Source organism: Chaetura pelagica, unplaced genomic scaffold, assembly GCF_000747805.2.
Source record: "Chaetura pelagica isolate M959 unplaced genomic scaffold, ChaPel_1.0 scaffold695, whole genome shotgun sequence".
NCBI lineage: Eukaryota > Metazoa > Chordata > Aves > Apodiformes > Apodidae > Chaetura > Chaetura pelagica.
The window spans coordinates 224,107-244,457 of NW_009953191.1; the positions used below are offsets into that span (position 1 = coordinate 224,107).

A 20,351-nucleotide genomic window follows, 5' to 3' on the forward strand; every position below is an offset into this window, starting at 1 on the left:
CAGAATCTTCTCTTTTAGTAGAAACATGATCTTAGATCACTTCTGAGTCAACATACTTCTCAGATGCTATTTGCAGTAGATGTTGAGTGATTTTAGAATGACATTCGTGTGGGCTTTCTAGTAAAATCCAATTACGGAGGAAAACCAAAACTGTATTGCCCTTTGAGCTGTCAGTGCTTTTAACAACGAGCAATATGATTACTAAAGCATTTGTTTATTTGGAGGAGGGTGGTAAAGTGCAGAAACCTTGCTTATGAGAATAATATTCCTAGTCTTTAGGAACAATTTTAAAGGCCTAAATATTTCCTGCAATAAATATAAATCAATTTCTATTCATACTGTTTACATAACTTTCAGTGTAAAAATGCATTGCTTGTGTTGTCTTAACTATAAGTTATTTACTTTTTTTTTCTCTTTTTTTCTTTTTCTTTTTTTTTTTTTTTTTAACTACATCATTGCACTGCAGAGAGTTGCTATACCAGTCTAGTCCTGGAGCTGCTGTGCATGCATTTGCCATACATCCTTAGAACAAAGTGATCATAGCAAAATGCTTACATTCAGCTGTTAATGTGAATGGCACCATTTTAGTAGAATACCTACTCTTTAAATACCCATTGTTGTGAGGTAAGAGACTGCCCAGGGAACTGGTGGAGTCACCATCCCTGGAGGCTTTCAAAAGCCATTTAGATGTGGTGCTAAGGGACATAGTTTACTTAACAGTTAGATTTTTTTTGTCTTAAAGGTCTTTTCCAACCTAAACAATTCTGTGAGTCCAAGTTCATACTTGTTTATGTACTTGTGTTAGCATTATTTTTTCATTTGACTACCAGACATACTTAAAGAAAGCAGCCATATCTGTTCAGTCTGAATTTTAAGATACCCTTTCCTTTCCTTAGCAAGTTCTGTGTATGTATTACAGATAAATACCTATTTCCTGAAACTCCAGATAGGGCGTTTCCACATGTTTCTCTTTTACCACAGCCTTTTACTGGAAACTCAGTGCTTTATATTTTGAAGACTACTTTTCTTTTGCCTGACTGTATCACACTGGTGGCTCATGGACATGCTGTTACTGACTTAACAGAATCAGGTCGTTTTCCATGTGTCCTTTTTCAGTGATGATTCACCAGTTTGTTAAAGTTCCTGAGCATGAACTGGTACTTTGTATCATTGCTACAAAGCAACATCTGTATAGCAGCAGTTCCCAAGGTCATTTTACTCTCAGCCTGGGATATCCACTTTCTGTATTGACTTCCAATGTAAAATTGCCTTCCGGTTTTCTTGCTAGCAGGAGTAATTAACGCAGTCCTGGTTTTGTGCCAAGGCCATTACTTGAAATATCAAATAACAGTCCTAAGGCAGATTCACAGGGATCTTTACTAGTTACTTCCCTGTGTTCCATGAACTTTACATTTTCAGAGTAACCCATTATCGCTCTCTCTTCAGGCAGTTCTGTATATATGTTAGAATTTAAATACTAGAGTCCATCTTACCCATATTAATTGATGGAAAAAATAATTCATTTTAGACCTATTTAACTGGACTCTTAATTCCATATACCCCTCTGGAATTTCACCATTAATATTTTATGTATACATGCGTATGTATGTGTATGTATTTTTATACATGTATTCATATATATGTGAGTATATATGTTGTATATTCTGGGTAGCACACAGTGACATTGATGGATTCTGGAAGGAGCATTTTGCTGATGCTTACTAGTTGATTTGTGGCCAGTTAATAGGGGACATCCCACCAAATCCACTGTTTTGTAAAATGATCAATTTCACAAATGGGAAACTGCTTAGACAACCTGAACAGACCTGGTTATTCAAAGTAGTTCAGATCTTCACAGAAACAAAGGTATTTAAGAAGGGGTCAGGCACACATGCACTACCAGCTCTTTTTCCAACTTTCCTTCTGAGATGACAAAGCATAGCAGATGCTCCATTTTAACATTATTTATATACTTTAAAGTTAAAATAATAATGTTAACTCACTTTTGTTCACCTCTCATCTATGTCAAGAAACACCATTCAGAATTTTCTGAAAGGTCAAGGTTGAGATTTCATTTTTTGCAAGTAAAAAGTTTCCTTTTCCAGAAGTTTTGAGGAAGGTTAATCAGGAAATGGGGAAATGAGTGAAACAGATAAGGTGATCCCTTCGTTTTTCTTGGGGCTTTGATGTTGTGGTTTTTTTCTAAATCTGAAATTAAAATCCTTTGGCATATTTAGTGGGTTGGGTTTTTTTTTTTTGATTGGCACAATTTATAGGTCCATAACTATAGAAAGGGTGTTGCCTAAGAGAAAATACGCAGGCATTGTTATTCTGTGCTTGTTTTGGAAAAAAAAAAAAATTAAAACAAATTTCTTTCTTTAGTTCAAAGTAGAAATTCAAGTACCAAAGTATGAATATTTTGGCAATGTCTTATGGCCATTGATTGACCTTTCACATCTGGAGAATGCTTAACTGTATAGCAGGTGTTTTTTGTGGTGGCTGCAGCATGAGATATTCTGGAAGCTTGTACACTTTTCAGTAAATTAATGATGTTGAAAGAAAATTGTAGTTTTGTGAAGACAGTGCAATGCTCTTCCAAATGTACACCAACCAGAGCTGCCTGGCTGCTGCTTTTAAGATGAAGGGAGTTTCATAAATGGTGAAAATACTTGGGACAAAACTATAGAGCCATTTCTGATCTTGTTTGAAATGCTTTGCTTATACTGATAATTTTATCTATTTTATATTGGTTTAGATTTTCAAATTCATAGAGAAGAAAATGTTTAATAAAAAAGGCTTCAACAAAGGTGTGAAGTGTGTAAGTTTAAAGAAAAAAAAAAAGAGCAGAATAACTTTTATCCAAGTATCCAGCCTACAGAGATAGGACAGATGTGAGGATGCTGTAGAGGAAAAGGGAGATTTACCAATTACATTGCTCTGGGAACCTTATATTCCAGCTATTATTTAGAGATGCTGCAGAGACTCACTAATAGCACTACATAAATTTTATCTTACTGCCAGGGTGCACATCTTCAGTCTAAAATGAGAGAAGTTGGGCATTCCACTGGCATAGTAGGAGTTATGCTGCAATTGTCTTTAATTACCTTGCCATCATTTACAATGTCAGGAGGTGAAATCAAAATTCATGGCCACACACATGTAGAAGATAGGAATCAGGTCATACCTCCTCTGTACATGTGACTGCCATACTCCTTCAAGGAAAAATCATATTAAATCATTCTTGGTGTCATCAAGTATTAGAAATTAATTAAAATATAATACATGAATCTCAGGAGAGAGAGTAATGTATGAAACTGTGAAGTGTAGAGATCAAGGAGTGTCTTTACATTCTCTTTCTGATAAAAGGGAAATTTATTGAATACATTGGGATTTACTTTTAAAGGCTCAAACTGTCACGTAAGTTTGATCCACTTCCATCTGGGAATAGTTTGAGTATCTCAGAGACTGAAATCCAGGTTTACATAGTTGTTTTATAATTTATGAAATCTGAACCACAAACCCAACATTGTGATGTTTACACTCTTAAGTTGTTACGTTGTAGGTATAATCCAGCCAGGGGCTGTTTTATGTTGTCCAGAAGAGCATTATACCACAAGTGGCAAGCAAAAACCTGTTTAATGAAAAAGTCCAAACAAATGCTGTTTTCTGCAGGACTAAACTGGGCTAGATTTAGTCCAGCTTTTCCCATGGGATTAGTTTTTCTTCCCTACTGGCAGGCACTTCATACCTTTCTAAATTTGTACTGTAATACAGTGTTGTCACCTGACAGTTTGTGTCAAAGGAGGAACCAGGTTGACTGAGTTTAGCTAATCTAGTGCAATTTACCAATTCAGATGGGACTAGGCAGCTTTTGACTGTTCGCATAACCCTAGACATGAGTCACATTTTATGGTACAGTTTTTAAGTATCTGAAACTCAGAGGCTTTTCTAGCCTCAGGTTACATAAGATTCTGCCTCTGAGTCAGTTCTAGGGGAATTGAACAAGTACCACCACACTCCTGAGGAGAAGGTGATGATCTTTTGAATGTGTCCTATGCCAGTTGTTATTCTGGGAGAAAGAAAAATAATGATCTTCGTCACATTCAAAATGAAATGAAAGGTGTTGTTTTCTCACAATAAGCTCTTTGCTCTGCCACCACTTCTTGCTGCTCCTTCAAGCTCCGTGCACTTTCCAACATCACTAACTGTACTGGTGGTGAGATACAGAGGGTTCTGACCTCACCTGCAACGTCTCTGGGATGCTGCAATGCCCTGGGGGCAGGTTATTATATTGATAAGCCAGTTGATTTGTATCAGAACTGTTGCTACCTCTAAGGACTGTCCTGCTATCACAGCATCGTATCATGCTCCAGTATTGCCTCATGCCTGCCTTAGAGTACCAGGGAGATGGACTTCTTGGTGGATTTCATAAATCTACACTAAATCAGTGAAAGGAAGAGCTAGTGGGGTTTAGGATGAGGATTGGCCTATAACTCTGCAAGGGGGGGACCAAGATACAAAGACACTAATTCAAGTCTAGTTGATACAAGTTAGAGCTAAGATAAATGTAGGTGATTTAGAACATTCAGGTTTATGGTCTCTGGGTACAAATTACCATTTCTGACAAGGTGAAAGGTGACTGTGAAACAAAAATCTCTTCTAATCCAACGGACATTTACGTGGCAGAAACAGAGGTCTACCATTATTCTTTCTTGGGAGCAAAGACATTTTATATAGCATGTTTTCTGTAGGACGTCTTTTGTATAATTGGAGGTGTGTGTGCAGTTGCAGATAGGTTACAGTTCATAATTCAGTGATATCTAACATACACTAATTACTATTTTGCATGAGTCCCAGTTAATTTAATAGAGTTGAGAAATGAACACGTGGCTGAAAACTGAAAGCTGTAGAGATAGACAGAAATGTTCAAAATATGTATGAGACTCTCCCTATTTTTCTGGGTAGAGAAATAGAATGTTTTAACTGGAAATTATGAGACTATAAAGATCAATAATTCATATTTTAATATCTTGTATACAAAACAGCAATTTATTTTTTTACCTGAAGTATCTGAAAGAATTTTCTCCTCCTGTTTAATTGGAAAAATGTTATCCTCAAGTTTCTGGAATAGATAGGGAACAGAAATCTCTTATTGTAATGATGTACTTTGATGATGATACTTGAAATTTTAAGGGAACTGTTTCAGCTGACAATTACGAAGAAATTCTGCAATACTGCAGATCAAATCTAAATTAACATGCAATTAATGTTATTACCTGAGAATTACTACTAAAATAGCAACTCAGCTGATGTGTGTACAGGCTATAAAGTAATCATAAGTGTCTTTCAGTCACTTATATAGGATTTTAGTAAAATAGATACTAAACATAGTTTCAGAATTTCCGTTAAATCTGAGCTTCCTCTTGAGAACAAAGTGCTACATGTTTACCATGTGGATTAAAACTCATATACTGCCAGGACCTAGAATTTATGGCATCCTTTTTTATCTAGGACTAAAAAAAGTCAGACAAACCTCAGCTGCAGATGGAAGAGTACTTTTGACAAATTTTACAGATGAACAGACGTACACATTAGGTAGCAGAGCTGAATAGTTCTGTGACTTCAAAATAATCAACTGCTTGCATCTCTGTATTATTGTGGCTTTCTTATTTTTGTTGCATGTTAATTTGGCTGAAGTTGGCTAAAATATATGAGAAACATATGAACCTGCATGTCCAGAGGAGGGCCATGAAGATGGCCAAAGGGCTGGAGCACCTCTCTTGTGAAGACAGGCTGAGAGAGTTGGACTGTTCAGCCTGGAGAAGAGAAGGCTCTAGGGAGACCTTAGAGGAACTTCCAGTCCTTTAAGAGGGCTTTAAGGAAAGACAGAGAGAAACTATTTACTGAAGCCTGTAGTGACTGGACAAGGGGTGGCAGTTTTAAACTGAAGGAAGGTAGATTTCTATTAGATATAAAGAAGCAATTATTTACTGTAAGGATGGTGAAATACTGGAACAGGTTGCCCACAGACGCTGTGGATGCCTTACCGCTGGAAGATTTCAGATCAGTTTGGATGGGGCTTTGAGCAACGTGCTGTAGTGGGAGATGTCTCTGCCCATGCAGGGGGTTGGACTGAGGCATCTTTGAAGGTCCTTTCCAAACCATTCCATTGTTTTAATTAATGCTACTTGTTTGGGTTTTTTCTGAAGCAGGTTGCAAACGCCATAATTAGTTGGATTTAAAAACTAAATGCTTCAGTGGTACTTATGGCATGTCTAAGTGGCTACCTAAGGCAGGTGATTGTTTAAATATTATGAGCTGTGAGACATCTGTGTAAGCAAAAGCAGATTAGTCAGAGCTGGCTGAATGAGTAGTCCTTTAAACTGCAACTTTTCTTCATTAATACTTCACAGTATTAAAAGACATTGGAAGACAAGAAGTGGCACTGCAGATGTCTTATATTAGCTTTTGGTCACAGTCCAGTGAGACTGATGTATATAACCAGATCTTTGGAGATACTTGTTCTGTATCACAAAACTATGAAATCTGCCCAAATTCAGAGCAGCAGCCAGCCTCATCCCAGTAGAGCTAGCTTGTAGTCTGTCACTGAGACATGGACTTTGGAGACCCAGACCAACAGCAATTAGCACTTCCTGTCAGGAAATGTATGCACCCACTGCTTGTGTGACTCTAGCAGCAGTACTATTACTTAATTGATCCTGACAGTCTTTTACAAAGAGGAGCAAAACCCAGAGTTTTTTAAGACAGTAACTTAGTGATGCCAAGTTCAAAATCTTTTCTATTCATCTTAGACAATTACCTTTGAGAACAATGTGTCATGTAAAATGATGTAACTCCCTTCCCTCTTTTAATCACTCTTGGATTTTTTGTTGTGTTTTTTCTCACCAGACTGGAACAAACGGATTGAGTACAAGCCTGGCTTTGGAAGCATACCTTTGTTTCCCAGCATTCATCTAGAAACATGTGATGGACCAGTTTCCTCTATACATACAACCATTGAATTACAGACCAATTACATTGGAAAGGGCTGTGATCGTGAAACGTACTCAGAAAAGTCTCTGCAGAAATTATGTGGTATGTATATGGCTTTCAGTTCATATAGCGATTTTTTTCCAAGTAAAGCACCAGTTCCTTGTGATTTGTAAACATGCAATATGTGGATTTAGCTCAGCTGGTTCACTTTGGATTCTAGCAGTGAAAATTTAGGGAGTGGGGACATTTGACTGGTGCTCCGTTCTTCTTTTCCATTCATTGTCACTGTTTCATACCTGGTCCCTAGTCCATTTTAATCTTTTTTCTCTCTTGCCCCTCTTCCCTTCTCTTTTTTCTCTCTTTCCTCATTCCACTTTCTCATTCTTTCTTCCCTCTGCTACTAATACTGGTGTGACAGTGTAGTGAGATTTCAGGTATAGATTTGCCATCATAAGAAGACCATAGCATTTGATGAGAACTTTATCTACATTTTAGTTTCAGTCTTCCTGACTCAGCTTTATGTTCTGCTACTAAATTCTGTGCCAGAGTAAAACAAATAAAAAAAAAAAAGTAAAGGAACATTTGAGGCAATAAGTTGAGTAAAAATATTTAAGAAACAAAAATTTCAGAAAAGAGGTGTCCTATAGCTGAAGTCAAGTACTGTTGCCTCCTCTAATAACCTGTATTAGCAGCAAAAAGGACATTGCTTTATGCCTGTTACAAAATGCCTGAACTGCAAAAGGCACAATTGTTCAGAGCAGGGTGTGAACAAGATCTAAAGCACCAAATTATTACATTGACATAAAACACTAATAGCAATTACATCAGCTAATATTATTGAGTGTAGGAATGAAAGTAGGCACCTTCTGCTGTAAAATTCCTTATTAAGGAAGGTTGTGCAAAGTCGAAGGGGTGCAGTTTGCAGAATGTGGCTTAACTCCCTTACCTGCTGACACTTCAGCAGTAGAAAAAAGGATTTCAGGTCTTTCTCTTTTTCTCCTGAATAAAATGGGTGCTTCCCAAGACTTGTCCAATCTTAATTAGTTGTCTGCACCATGTGCAGACACCATGTGCTTTTCACCAAGTTGGTGAAAAGCAAAATGATTTAAACCATTTCAGCAGGTGTGTCAATGCCATTGTAGTAGGTTGCAGCCTTTGAGCAGGTGGACAGATGTACTGTCTCATGAGACTGCTGAACTTGCAGTTTTTCTGAAGGAACAGAATATAAAGCACTTGAGAAAATAGATAAAAAGTAAAAGTATGTGTAAATGGGGGGGAAATTCTCACTACTGAAAGAATATATTTTTCTGTCCAAGGTTTCCATATCTTCATAGAGAAGAACAGATAGGGTAGAAACTTGTAATAGGGCTTTGATAAAAAGGTTGTAAATGACCATGAACTTTATGTTAGAACTGCAATTTGGACTGACTTACACCTCAGTATTTAGTATTTATTATCATCCTTAATGTAGAGAGAATTCTTACAACAGCAGGTTAAATTATTTATGGAAATCTGTTTTCTCCCTGAATTACCTTATTGTATCTAATGGCTAGATGAATAAATTACTTGAAAAGGAAGAAAACCCTGATTTTTTTTTTCTACCAGTAAAGCACTGTGCCATTGCAGAGAGTGCAGAACAGAGCAATCAGACAAATACTCATCTGTGCCATATAATATGCAAGACTGTCTCTCTATGAGAACCCAGTTTATAAATCCTATGCTTATTTCTTCATTTATCTGTTGGAAATCTTGAGAATTCAGATGCTAAAAACAGTGCATTAAAGTTCATTTTTTATATGACTGATGGTTTAAGTCTGCCTTTCAGTAACCCAGACTGTGTTCATTCTGATGGTCAATGTGGGCAGTTTAAATTATGCCCAAGTCATTTTAAAGTCAAGGAGTTATTAGTGTTCTGCCTCAAAGCATTTTAGTAAGCATTTTTTCACCTCCTCATCCGACAATAATAAAAAGTAAAGAATGTATAAAAGGCAATTTGAACTGCAAAAACATATCCAGAATAATGTCACTAAAAAAAGAGAAGCAGTTAAGGAGCATAAGATGTGGTGGAAGGATGGCTATGGTGCTGTCTTCTTTCCTTCTAAATGTAGAAAAAATTGAAAATAATGGGATTGCTAATTCTTATACATGTCAGATGGAAAACTTGTTTTACTTGTGTCCAGTGAAAGTAATCCTATTGAAAACAAAACAAAAACCAAAACAATACCCAAAAACATTATCCCAAATGGTGCCATCTGGATAAACTGAGTTTTATTCATTCTTATTGGTAACACCTACATGTATTAATCAACACAGTGTGGTGTATTATCCAGAATTAGAATTTATAAATAAATACACTTTATTTTCATGCTCAAATTCTAAATATGAAGATGTTAGGTTTGATGTTACTGTCACTTGAAAATAACCTCATTTTACAGTAATAAATTCTGAACAATTGTCTAAGAAGTTCAGTTATTGAATGATATTAGTGTTTTCATGTCATTACTATAATACTTTACCAAAAAAAAATAAATAGGATACAATCACATACATTCTTGGTTTAAAATTCTACACTTCTGCAGAGAGTTGGGATCTTTATTCTCTCCTGGGATGGTGAAAGAGGGTGGGATATCTTACCTTGAGATTTTTTGTGCAGTTGCAGTTTGTTCACCATATTATTACTAAACAAAGCATAAACAGGAATACAAAGATTTTGTTGTGCTTTTTACTCTGGGAAGCATCATTTGTGCTTAACGATTTTTAACCAGTTAATTAAAGGCTCTAGGTACCTCAGTGAATCTTTTTTAAGTGACAATTGTTAATTGTAAGAAAACAGAGCTGTAAGGAATTGTGCTATTTGATCAGGTCTTGGTACCGCAGAGTTTTTCATGTCTGGTGTTTTGTGTTTTTTTCCTCATTAATTTTAACAAGCAAATACCTTGTAGCTGGGGACCACTTTATTAATTATTTACTTTTGGGTGTGGAGATAATCTGAATGCTTAGTGCCACTGAAAAGTCTTATATCTATCATTAGACAAGAGCACAGAGTTACAACCATTGAGTATCTGCCTGAGCTAGCATTAAAAAGATATTGTCTCTTTTAAGGTGAATACCTTGTATGTATTGACATTCATGCCAACATTACTGAGACTATCCATGACCATCTACTGGACATTAGGTGACTTGTCCTACCTTCATCCCCACTGTTCTGTATTTTGCAACATGTCATCCCCACATACCACATAGCTCCATGCTGTCAGGGAGAGAAGCTGTAAAGCTTCCCAGCTAGATGTAGAGAATTTGGGTTTAGTCTTAGCAATTCCAGAAATAACTGAAGATATGTCACTAATGAATTTTAGAACATAAAGAGCAGTTTCAAGAAACATAACTTGAAAATATTTTCCAACATTTTCTGTGCAACACAATCTGGAGAATACTTGCTGGCTTACTGTGGTCAGTCTCATATAATGTGTATGTGACTTGACAACGATGCTAGTATGATCATTAGGGTAGTAAAAGGAATTTAAAGTGTGTGATTCAGAACCCTGTCCTATATTAAATAAATCTTCACATCTTTTTCTTCATTTCTTCTTTCAGTCTCTCATCATGTTATTTATTCTGTATAATTTGTAGGAGCTTCCTCAGGTGCCATTGACCTGCTACCATCTCCCAGTGCAACAACAAACTGGACAGCTGGGCTTCTCATGGACAACAATGACATGATTTTTAAATTTGATGGAAAGCAAGGAGCCAAAATCCCAGATGGAATCGTCCCCAAGAATTTAACTGATCAATTCACTATCACTCTGTGGATGAAACATGGACCTAGTCCAGGTTTAAGAGCTGAGAAAGAGACTATTCTCTGTAACTCTGACAAGACAGGTGAGTCTGTGTATTGAAAAAATGCTTGGCAAGGGGCATAACAAAGTTGATCGAGTGTGACCATATCTTCTCAGCTAATTTGGTCTGCAGGGGGAAAAAAAAGTTATTGATCTGGGATGATGCCACTCTAAGCAGTGCCAACTTGATAGCTTATTGAGGGGGCCAATCTCTACCTAAGTTTCAAGCACTGGTTCTCTTTTTGGATAATGTCTGTGAACACATCTGTAGATTTTATAGGAATTGGTTGATAAAATAATTAAGTTTAATTTTTATATTATTTATATTAAGAAAAACAGTCTTAATTCCTAATTGAAGCTAGTTAGATTAAATACTGATTTGGATTTTGTTTATTTGGACAGAATGCTTCTGTAAACAAGCCTAGTACAGTGTAATTCAGGAAGACACTGACCAGATGTGCCTTCCCTGAGAACCAGAACAATCTGTGATACTGAGAACAGTCAGTTCTTTGGGTTCTTGGGGGTTTTTTTCGGTTGGTTGTTTTTTTTTTCTTTTAGATGCATATTGCTTTCAAACATGTTCACCTGAATTGCTGATAGGTCAGGTCACTGATCTAGTGGTCCATCCTTTCAGAGATGAACCGGCACCACTATGCCCTGTACGTGCACAATTGCCGCCTGGTGTTCCTGCTGCGCAAGGACTTTGATCAGGCTGACACCTTCCGTCCCGCGGAGTTCCACTGGAAACTGGACCAGGTACTGTGGGATTCTCTTATCTGTAACCCATTCTTCTCTTCTTCTCTGTTAGGAATCATAGAGAACAACCCAAATCCCAGCATAACTGCTTTGGGAAATGGGATGTCTATTGCAGTTGTGTTGTAACTTGCAAATGTTTTGACTCTAATTGGGATTCACATAAAAAGAGATAGATGAGTTAATTTGGTTGAGTCATTTTATACAGTAGGTTTTTTAATGGAGTAATTTTAAATGGTAAGTAGAGTTTTATATCCTCTGGCAATGGATAGAGACATGACATTGCATATAGTTCCCTAAAAGTTTTCCATTTATCATTTAAAAAAATCTATACTTTATCCGCACAATGGAAGTGATGAAAACCTTTTCAATGAAGAGAATGCTGACACACAGAAAAGCATTGGTAATAGATTGTAAATCTAATCTGTAGGCTTTTACTTTCATCTGCTGTGCTGTGTGTAGTTTCTCCTTATTTTGAAGAGTATATCAAAAGGAAATTATTATTAATGAGATAAGAACTGCCTTTCATAGATTTAATAATTCTAAGCAGGATAAGGATCATTTGGATGAAAGAAGACAGACTTCAACAAAGTTGTATGTTCTCAAAGCAAGTTTGTTCATGTCTTTGAGTCCAAACTATGATATTGAAGATGTAGATATAGGAATGGCTTATTTCCTAATTCACCTTCAAAATGCATATAAAAAGATTATATTTTTCATTATAATAAGGTGAATGTGGTTAGAAACCTTAGCACTTGCTTTTCATTTCCAATAAGCAGTTTGGAATCAGTTTGTGCTGCTCTTGATATGAAATCTTAGTGTCTAGAAAGGGGTAGATTTCCATTAAATCATACTGATTATTACAAGTCATGAGTAACTGATGTCACCTCAGATAATGCTGTTCTGAGCACTGAAGATGAATTCTTTATTTCTAAACTTTATACTAAACATCTACATTAATTATAATACAAATTTTATGCAAAATATGTTGTCTTTGAAAATTGAATGCAGTCAACTTCTTTTCTATATCCTTAATATAAGAAAGGATTAATGTCCTCTCAATAAATGCAATTTGTGTGTAACTCTTGTGACTAAGCCATGACAAAATACTGAAAAATGTACTGTCAATGATAGTTTTCTGTTGATGGGGATGTATTTGTTTGTGTGAAAGAACTTCATCTGTATTGCCATCTACAAATACTTTATTCTTACTCTACTTTCTTCGCATAATTTTTTTTTTTTAACTTTTTATTAAAATAGACAGTAAAAATTGCATAAACTGGAAAGTGTAGGAATTCTAACATCTTTCTGATTATTATTATTTTATTTCTTATATCACAAACAACAACAACAGTGTGTCCTGAACTATTGTGTTTTCATACCAAGCAAATTTTTGTGTGTGATTAACCTTGCACAGGAATTTGCTTTGCATCCATGTTGTTGATGGGCAACATATACTCTGTGGTTCTATTTTGACAGTATTATTTCCTTGCAGAAATTGCTTCTTATCTCAGAAATCTGCTTCTGGTGGTCTGTTGATTTGGGAAATGTGTATGAATTTGAGGGTGTCTTATTTCAAAGTGATATATTAGGTGTGTGTGTATCTAACTAATTAAGGACAAGGGCTCTTTTTTGCTAACAAAGTATAAAGAATACCTTGGGCAAGTCTAAAGATTTTGTCTGAAATTAATAAACCTAGAGGAGTTGCACCAGCAGACAACTTCTCACATCTTCAGCTGACATTAAAAATAGAATCCCAAACACCTGGTGATAAGTACTCATTGTTTCTGATATAAATCCTATAGGAACCCAAAGATTTCCACTGGAGATCACTGAACAAGTCCTTGGATGTATTTTGAGACTCATTGTCTTCTGAATTACATTTATGGAGAGAAGTTATTTTCTTGAAGCTGTCTCAGCAGAAGCATATACTAAACACAGTCCAAAGTAGTGCCTGACACAAGAACTATTTTCATTTTTGCTGTTTGGCTCTGAACTTTTTATTTCATTGTCTGCCACTTATGTGCAGTCTCCTCTTGCACATAGGAAATCACTGCATATGGGATAGTTCAGGTAGTGGCCTGAGCTTTGTGAGCTCCATACAGCACAGAAGTACTCTTCGAGTTGGTGAACCTAACTTACATCCCTGATCATGTTTCCCTTCAGCCACTAGTGTTATGTCCAGCCTTGACAAATACCTTGACACAAGTATACCAGGAATGCAAAAGAGATTAGTTGGTGAGATTATGTATGTTAGAAATGGAGTTCTGTTGAAACCACTGGGGACATGTTCATTGATTTTAACAAGGGAAGAATTTCACCCTGGAGATGTTAAAAAGATATAAATTAACTCATTTCAGTATTTTTTCTTTCAATGCAAAGCTACTTCCCAAAGCACTTCAGGGAGCTCTGTTAGCAGAGCTGTTGTAAAGATTTGAACTAGTGCCCCTTCCTCTGATTGTCATCCACAGGAAAAACCTCTTTTGATCCTTGAATTTCTGCTGTAACAAGTGACAGTTCTTGTGTGTCCTTCAGTTCCAGTTAGTATAGGGAGAATTCCCTTACTCAGTTTCTGCTCATTTTAACTGTTGTCTTCTATAGCCCACGCAGAACCAAATCAGCACAATAGTTTGAATAATGAAACAAGGCATTCAAGCCTTTGGTGACATTGGAAAACATAGCGTTAAATAGGCCAATGCAAAGTGTATTTCTCACTCTGTTCGTCATGGATTTTACATTTCTTATATTCATATTGAGGATAGTCAAGCCAAGATGCATTTTCCTTCCCTTAAATCAGCTGAACAGGAAAACTTTTTTGAGTGGGAGAACAGATCTTAGCCAGGGAATAACATTTCGTTCATGTAATTATTTTTTTATTTACATTGGCAAATTATTTTCTGTTTTATACTCATGTTATCAACCTGAAAATGGTAATCTAGCCCACAGGCAAAATTTTTATTGATTGCCTTAAGAAACAGGGAATGCACTGCATGATATAGAGTCATTCTAAGTCAGCAAAAAATAGATAAATATGCAGAAAGTAATAGTTTCTTTTCTAAGATGAGGTAAAGTGCCTTAAATCAAAATAGGCCTGCAATGCTTTTCATTGTGGAATACCCCCAAATAGTTACTTTCATAATAGGATATAGAGAAAGAAGTTTAGATAAATCTGGACACAATTCATTCTAACTCTGTCTGTGCACGTAGATACTGAAGGATCAAGGCAAGGTCTCCATTTGCATTGAAGTGTGGCACTGACCACACATGATGGGCTCTTCTACCTGTAGAAAGGAGTCTTGTGCAAGGACATGGTACAGCAGGAACTGACTTTTGAATAAATGGATGTTAGATGATAAGAGGGGAAAAGTGAAAGGGATTTGGTCTCTGGCCCTTTTCTTAGTTAAATTTGCTATTTTCATTAATTTACAGCATGTATGAGTGATAGTTGTTCTTTTATTTTGGATATTTAGAAATATGTGACTTGTGTGCATCTAGTTTTGAGAGGACAGTTGTTTTCATCATGAAAGCTCTAAGTGGCCTTCTTGAGATGTTCAGAGACAATGAAAATGAGTGAATTTTTCTGGAAAGTTTATCGCATTCTCAGTCCTAGGGGCTTAAAAGTACATGGAGGAGATAGGATGGTTCAAGCTTCTAATCACTGTTGTGCACTGTCACCTAGAGGTAAAAGATCTCAAGCTTGTCAGTCCCATAGTTTCTATAGATGCACTATTGGAAGTTAGGTGTCTTTATAGGAGGGAGTTGTTTATTTTTACTTGAAGCTCAAAAGAGTTTTTTTATGCTCCTAATAACTTGGTGCAAACTGGTGGGCAGAGCTGCACTGCACTATGCATACATCTTCAGTAAAAAACTACAGTATGAAGTAAGATGTTTTTCTACAGAGCCAGTATGTGAGAAACCATCAGGCTAAGCTTTCAACAGAGGTGAAATATTTCCAGGACTTAAGTCTTTGCAACATCCACAGCACCCAAATTTTCTTACATTATAGCCTCTTCTATTCTGACACAGTTTATTTTAAGATTTCCATCTTTAAATGTGAATTTGACAAAATTTTATTCAGCATCTTGCTTCAAAACAACTTTTGCTGGTACCAGGACAAGTCAGCAATGCTGATAAATGCCAAAAAATATTATTTCAGGTTGTAATTGAAATAAGCTTGTTTAATATATAGATAAATGTTAATGCAACTGCAATATTACTGCTAATAACAAAATCTTGACTTATTCACATATATAGCAATGCTTGTTACCTAGGGAAGTTAGAACTACTGCAGCTGGCAAGTTCTTTAGATCTTAAGACAATAATTTTTAGATCAAATCTAAGAAGAGAAAAGAAACCCCAATAACATAACAGGAAAGAAGTTCAGAAAATAAGGAGAAAGAATTAAAAACTGGCTGTAGCACCATGAAATAATGAAAAGTATTACGCTCTTAAAGCATACTGTGGGAAGGGCCATTTCTTATGTAGAAAATACCTCAATATGGAGTTACTAATATGCCTAAAAAAAATAGATTAAAGTGTCTGTTAACTTGTTGCTTCAGTACTCTGGGAATTCTAAAATTATAAAGCCTGCAACATAAATTCCCAATCAAGCTATGTATGTGATAGTGAAGAGTCACATTTGTTTTCTTATTCAGTGGCTATTTATAATATTTATATTTTACATTTTCCCTGCACTCACAAACTGTTTGAAAGTATGGTTGAAGAGCAAGATCTGGTACTTGGCCAGTTTCCTTGGGTCTCTGTGTTGTTTATCTTCCAAGAAAAGCAGGTTGGCTTTGAAGCATTCAGGTGGTGTTTGTAGAATTTCACAAGGTAGGACTGAGGTTAGGAGATAGTGTGTGTTATCAATAAATATAAATTCATTTATCTATACACATGAGCTGTTACTTCCAGCCTTAGAGCCATGGTGTCTGGATGTCTGCCTTGTGTTTTTGCAGTGATTTACTTTCCACCTCTGGATAGTCTCTTGGCAATAGCAAAGCATGCAAATCCATATATTTAAGCATGTATTGGGGGGAAAAAAAAAAAAGCATAACTGAGGATCTTTCTAGTTACACAGTTAAAAAATAAACACAAGGTGCTGCCTAACTGTAGTCATCAAGTACTACTGAACTGACATGCTTGCTTAATGCAATTTAGCAATATGAATGGTGAATTATAACAAAATTATTTCATCATGAACCAACTATAGATCCAATTTATTAAGATGCATGGCAGTTACAGCATGACAACACAAAGATATGCTGCAGCTACAGTACAAAATCGGGGCTTGCAGGTGCTTCCTCTGTCAGTATGATTAAGCAATTTCACTATTTAAAGCTGTAATTAAGCCATCCATATTTTTGAAACCTATTGTGAAAATAAGTATTACACATTACAAGTTTCAAGGCTCCAAAAGCAGCTCACAGCTTGTGTGCAAATTAGATTGCAAACTCTTTTGCTTCAGTGCAGTGTTGCCACAACGCGACAGTGAACATATGTGCTACAGAAAGGTTCTTATTGAAAGCCAAATACCTTCTTTTCTAATGCAGTTGTTTCCTTGCACCCAGTAAGACAAGGAAAAAAAGTCCTAATTCCAAGATTTTTTAAATTGTGCTGTGGGAATGGTAGACATGGCACATAGAAGTTTTGTGGAGCTCATCATTGATAGTTGAAGTCCATTAGGGCACAGGACACACAGCTGGTTGCATGGCCAGGTTGGTGACTTCGTGTGAAAGCCACCTTGGGGCAAGCATTCCTCTGGGGTTAGTGCCTCCACCAGTGCAAATCTGCCCTGTTCTTCTCAATGCAGCTGCTACTGCACTGGCTGAGTATCTAAACCTTTGCTTTCTTATCAAATATATGCTCTGTAAGAGTACAGGGAATGTCAGCAGCTTTTAAATAAGGTCAGGGTAATGGTGCAGTTTTTAATTCAATACCAGCAGTTAGAAATAAAGACTTGGAGTTGTGCTTGGATCCATCAGCTTTGCTAGAGCATGACAGAGCCAGGATTACTTCAAAATTTAACATTCACCATCATCTCGGCCCCAATTATATTACAAATAATTGTGAATCTGTTTATAGTTTAGTAGCATTATTAGTGTTGGCTAGAAAATGGAAATCCTTATGAATAATTTCAGGTCTTAACAGCAGTTTTTACTTTAGATGTGCATATTCCTTGTAAGCAGGAAATGAACCCTACTCCCTAGGCAGGCAAAAGCAGGATCCTTGTGTGAATTTTCCACTAGCAGATTTTTTTTCCAGGAAACTAAGTTTCTCTGCACAAATTTAATGTTAAAATGTGCAACTTTATTGAATCATAATTCCAGGAAAATTACTGGCATACTTTAATATTATTATTAATAGCTGTAATATTTTTATTAATATTACTTTTTTAGTATTTGCATGTTGAAGTAATAAAAATCCAACATCAGCTAGTAAATTTCTGAAAGGAAACATCACTATGATACATCTGTTGCACAAAGTTCCACTGTCATATAACAGCAATACCCTCCAGATTTTAAAGTATCATCACAGCAGACAGTTAAGTTCCTATTCCAAATTTATTCACATCTGCTCAAAACCAGACAAAAAACTGCAGGCTGCTATTGCACAGATTATCCAAGCCCTGCACTAGTGTTCTTCCAAATGGACAGTTAAAGGTGTTCAAGGCACTGAAGAATTTTACTTTGTTTTTTCAAGCAGTTAGTCTGAGTTCAGGGTCTTGCTAAATTATTCTCCAATCTTACAATGATTGTTTTATTAGAAATCAGCCTTTTCTTTCAATTTGTGTATTCCAATTAACCTGAGGACTCAGGTTTGTTCAGAGCAATTTACTGTTATTGTTGTAATTGGATACACAGCCTGCACGACATTTTTTCTTCTGTGTGTAAGTGGCCTCAGGCTCTCACTGAGGCATCTCTGCTGACATCACTGGATTTGGATGCACTCCTGAGCCATCCTCATTTCAAATTCAGCCTTCATTTTCTGTGTTCTGAATATTTAACTGAATGTGGCTTATTTAATGAAGATTCTTGCAGTAGCTTACTGCCCAGTGCTTACATAAAGCAAATAGAAGAATTGGGATCACAGTTAAGTGTATTACAATTCAAACAGAAAATTATTTTATTCATCTAACTCATGTGTAGGCAGTAGAAGACTGTACTACTTTGTATGCAGAGGTAACAAGAATTGTCCTGTTTCCTTCAGATAACTGCCATGAGAGACCTTTCTGGATGTTGTACTTGGATTCCTTGCAGTACTGTTCTTCCCTTCCTTGACTGTCAAGGAAGTTCAAATGGACTAATTGTGTTTTTCAGAACTACACAGCCCTGAGCTGTCATATAATTTGCCCATGGATTTATCGCTAAGTATTTCAGCAGTTACAGCGATTTTCTTTAAACTATCCACATGCTTACATATAAAAGCCATTGTAATTTGAAGTTTCAGGTGCAGTTTTCATGCATGTTAAACAGTTTTGTTTACAAATTCAGGCATCAAGAATCAGCCAAAAATCAAACTGCTCCCACATTAATCACCAGCTAATTAAATCACAACCATGCTGTTTTCACCCACCTTTCAGTTCTGTGTTACACAACTGACCTGGACTAACAGAAACACATTTAGGCTGGTAGAGTCTTGGAAAAGAAGGTTTTCTGCAAAGCCTTTAATTGCTTGCCTTGGAAGTTTCCAGGAAGAGAGTACAACCTGTTTAATTGTTTACCACACAGTTTTTCATAAAGGCTCAAGTAATCCTCTGGTTTCTTACATGCTTGAACTTTTTTGTCAGCAATAGTGAAAAACTTCTAAGTAGGTGCCACGTTCCTCAGGATCTTGACAATTGGGTATCTAGCCATCTTAGTAGCATTTGGAAGCCTTCTGCAAACTTTCAAGCCAATTAATCATTTCTGGACATATACATGGATTAAGTTTTACTGGAATAATCCACAAAAAAAACCTTTATCCTTTGAAGTGATGTAAACTTGGTAGCTTATTTCTTATAGTTATATAGGTGCTTATAATTTAAGGGCATCTTACAATAATTATTTATTTTTAACTGAAATGCTAGCTTAATAGGACAGATGAGTGCTGCAGAGGTCAGTTGCTGAGAGTTTGTGTCTGAGCTGAAGGCACAGAATGTATTTTTCACAGTTATATTTTTAAATAGGTAATTGAAATTTTGAAAATATATTTTTTGATGCTATGATTTCCAAATTTCAGTACAGCTGGTTGTATTAATTATCAGCTCAGAGAACTAAATTAAAGCTTTACTACATTAACTTATCCATGCAGTCTATTGATGTATGTATTGATGTATGTGTTGGGAGTGAAGCTTATGTCTAGAGCAAGTGTATGAAACCTGCATGACCTCAGGCATTAGTGGTGTCTTGATCTCATACCCGTAACCAGAAAATCAGAATTCAAACAAGTCTTTTTTTAGTAGCCAGAAGAAATGCTTATCTGTAATTTTTTTCAAACTGCCATACTCCAAAATCAAAGTACATAATTAATTTGTACAGTCAGTGCTGCTGTCCTCCTAACTTATCAGCAACAGGAGCTGCACACAAATTCCCAGCTGCTGCATGGGGCGGACGGGTGTTCGCCTGGTGCACACGTGAGGGGAACACGTGCTGCTCGGGGCTCTCATAGAGGCACTTGGACAGTTGGCTGATGCAGGGAGTTGCCTTTCCTCTGGTAATAAATTAGTTGTGCTTTCTGCTGTGGTTTTGGGGTGACAGATACAGTGTAAATGTGATTTCTCACAATAAG

General features: G+C 36.3%; 1 protein-coding gene across 1 annotated transcript in view; it reads left to right on the forward strand.

Moving 5' to 3' along the window:
- CLSTN2 (calsyntenin 2) overlaps positions 1-20,351 on the forward strand; it is a gene marked incomplete at its 5' end in the record, with an annotated part of 182,609 nt that overhangs the window by 122,467 nt on the left and 39,791 nt on the right. Inside the window, 3 exons of the mRNA XM_009997355.1 lie at positions 6,910-7,095; positions 10,624-10,872; positions 11,464-11,585. Of these exons, the coding sequence (XP_009995657.1) occupies positions 6,910-7,095; positions 10,624-10,872; positions 11,464-11,585 (557 nt within the window). The remainder of the gene's footprint in view (positions 1-6,909; positions 7,096-10,623; positions 10,873-11,463; positions 11,586-20,351) is intronic.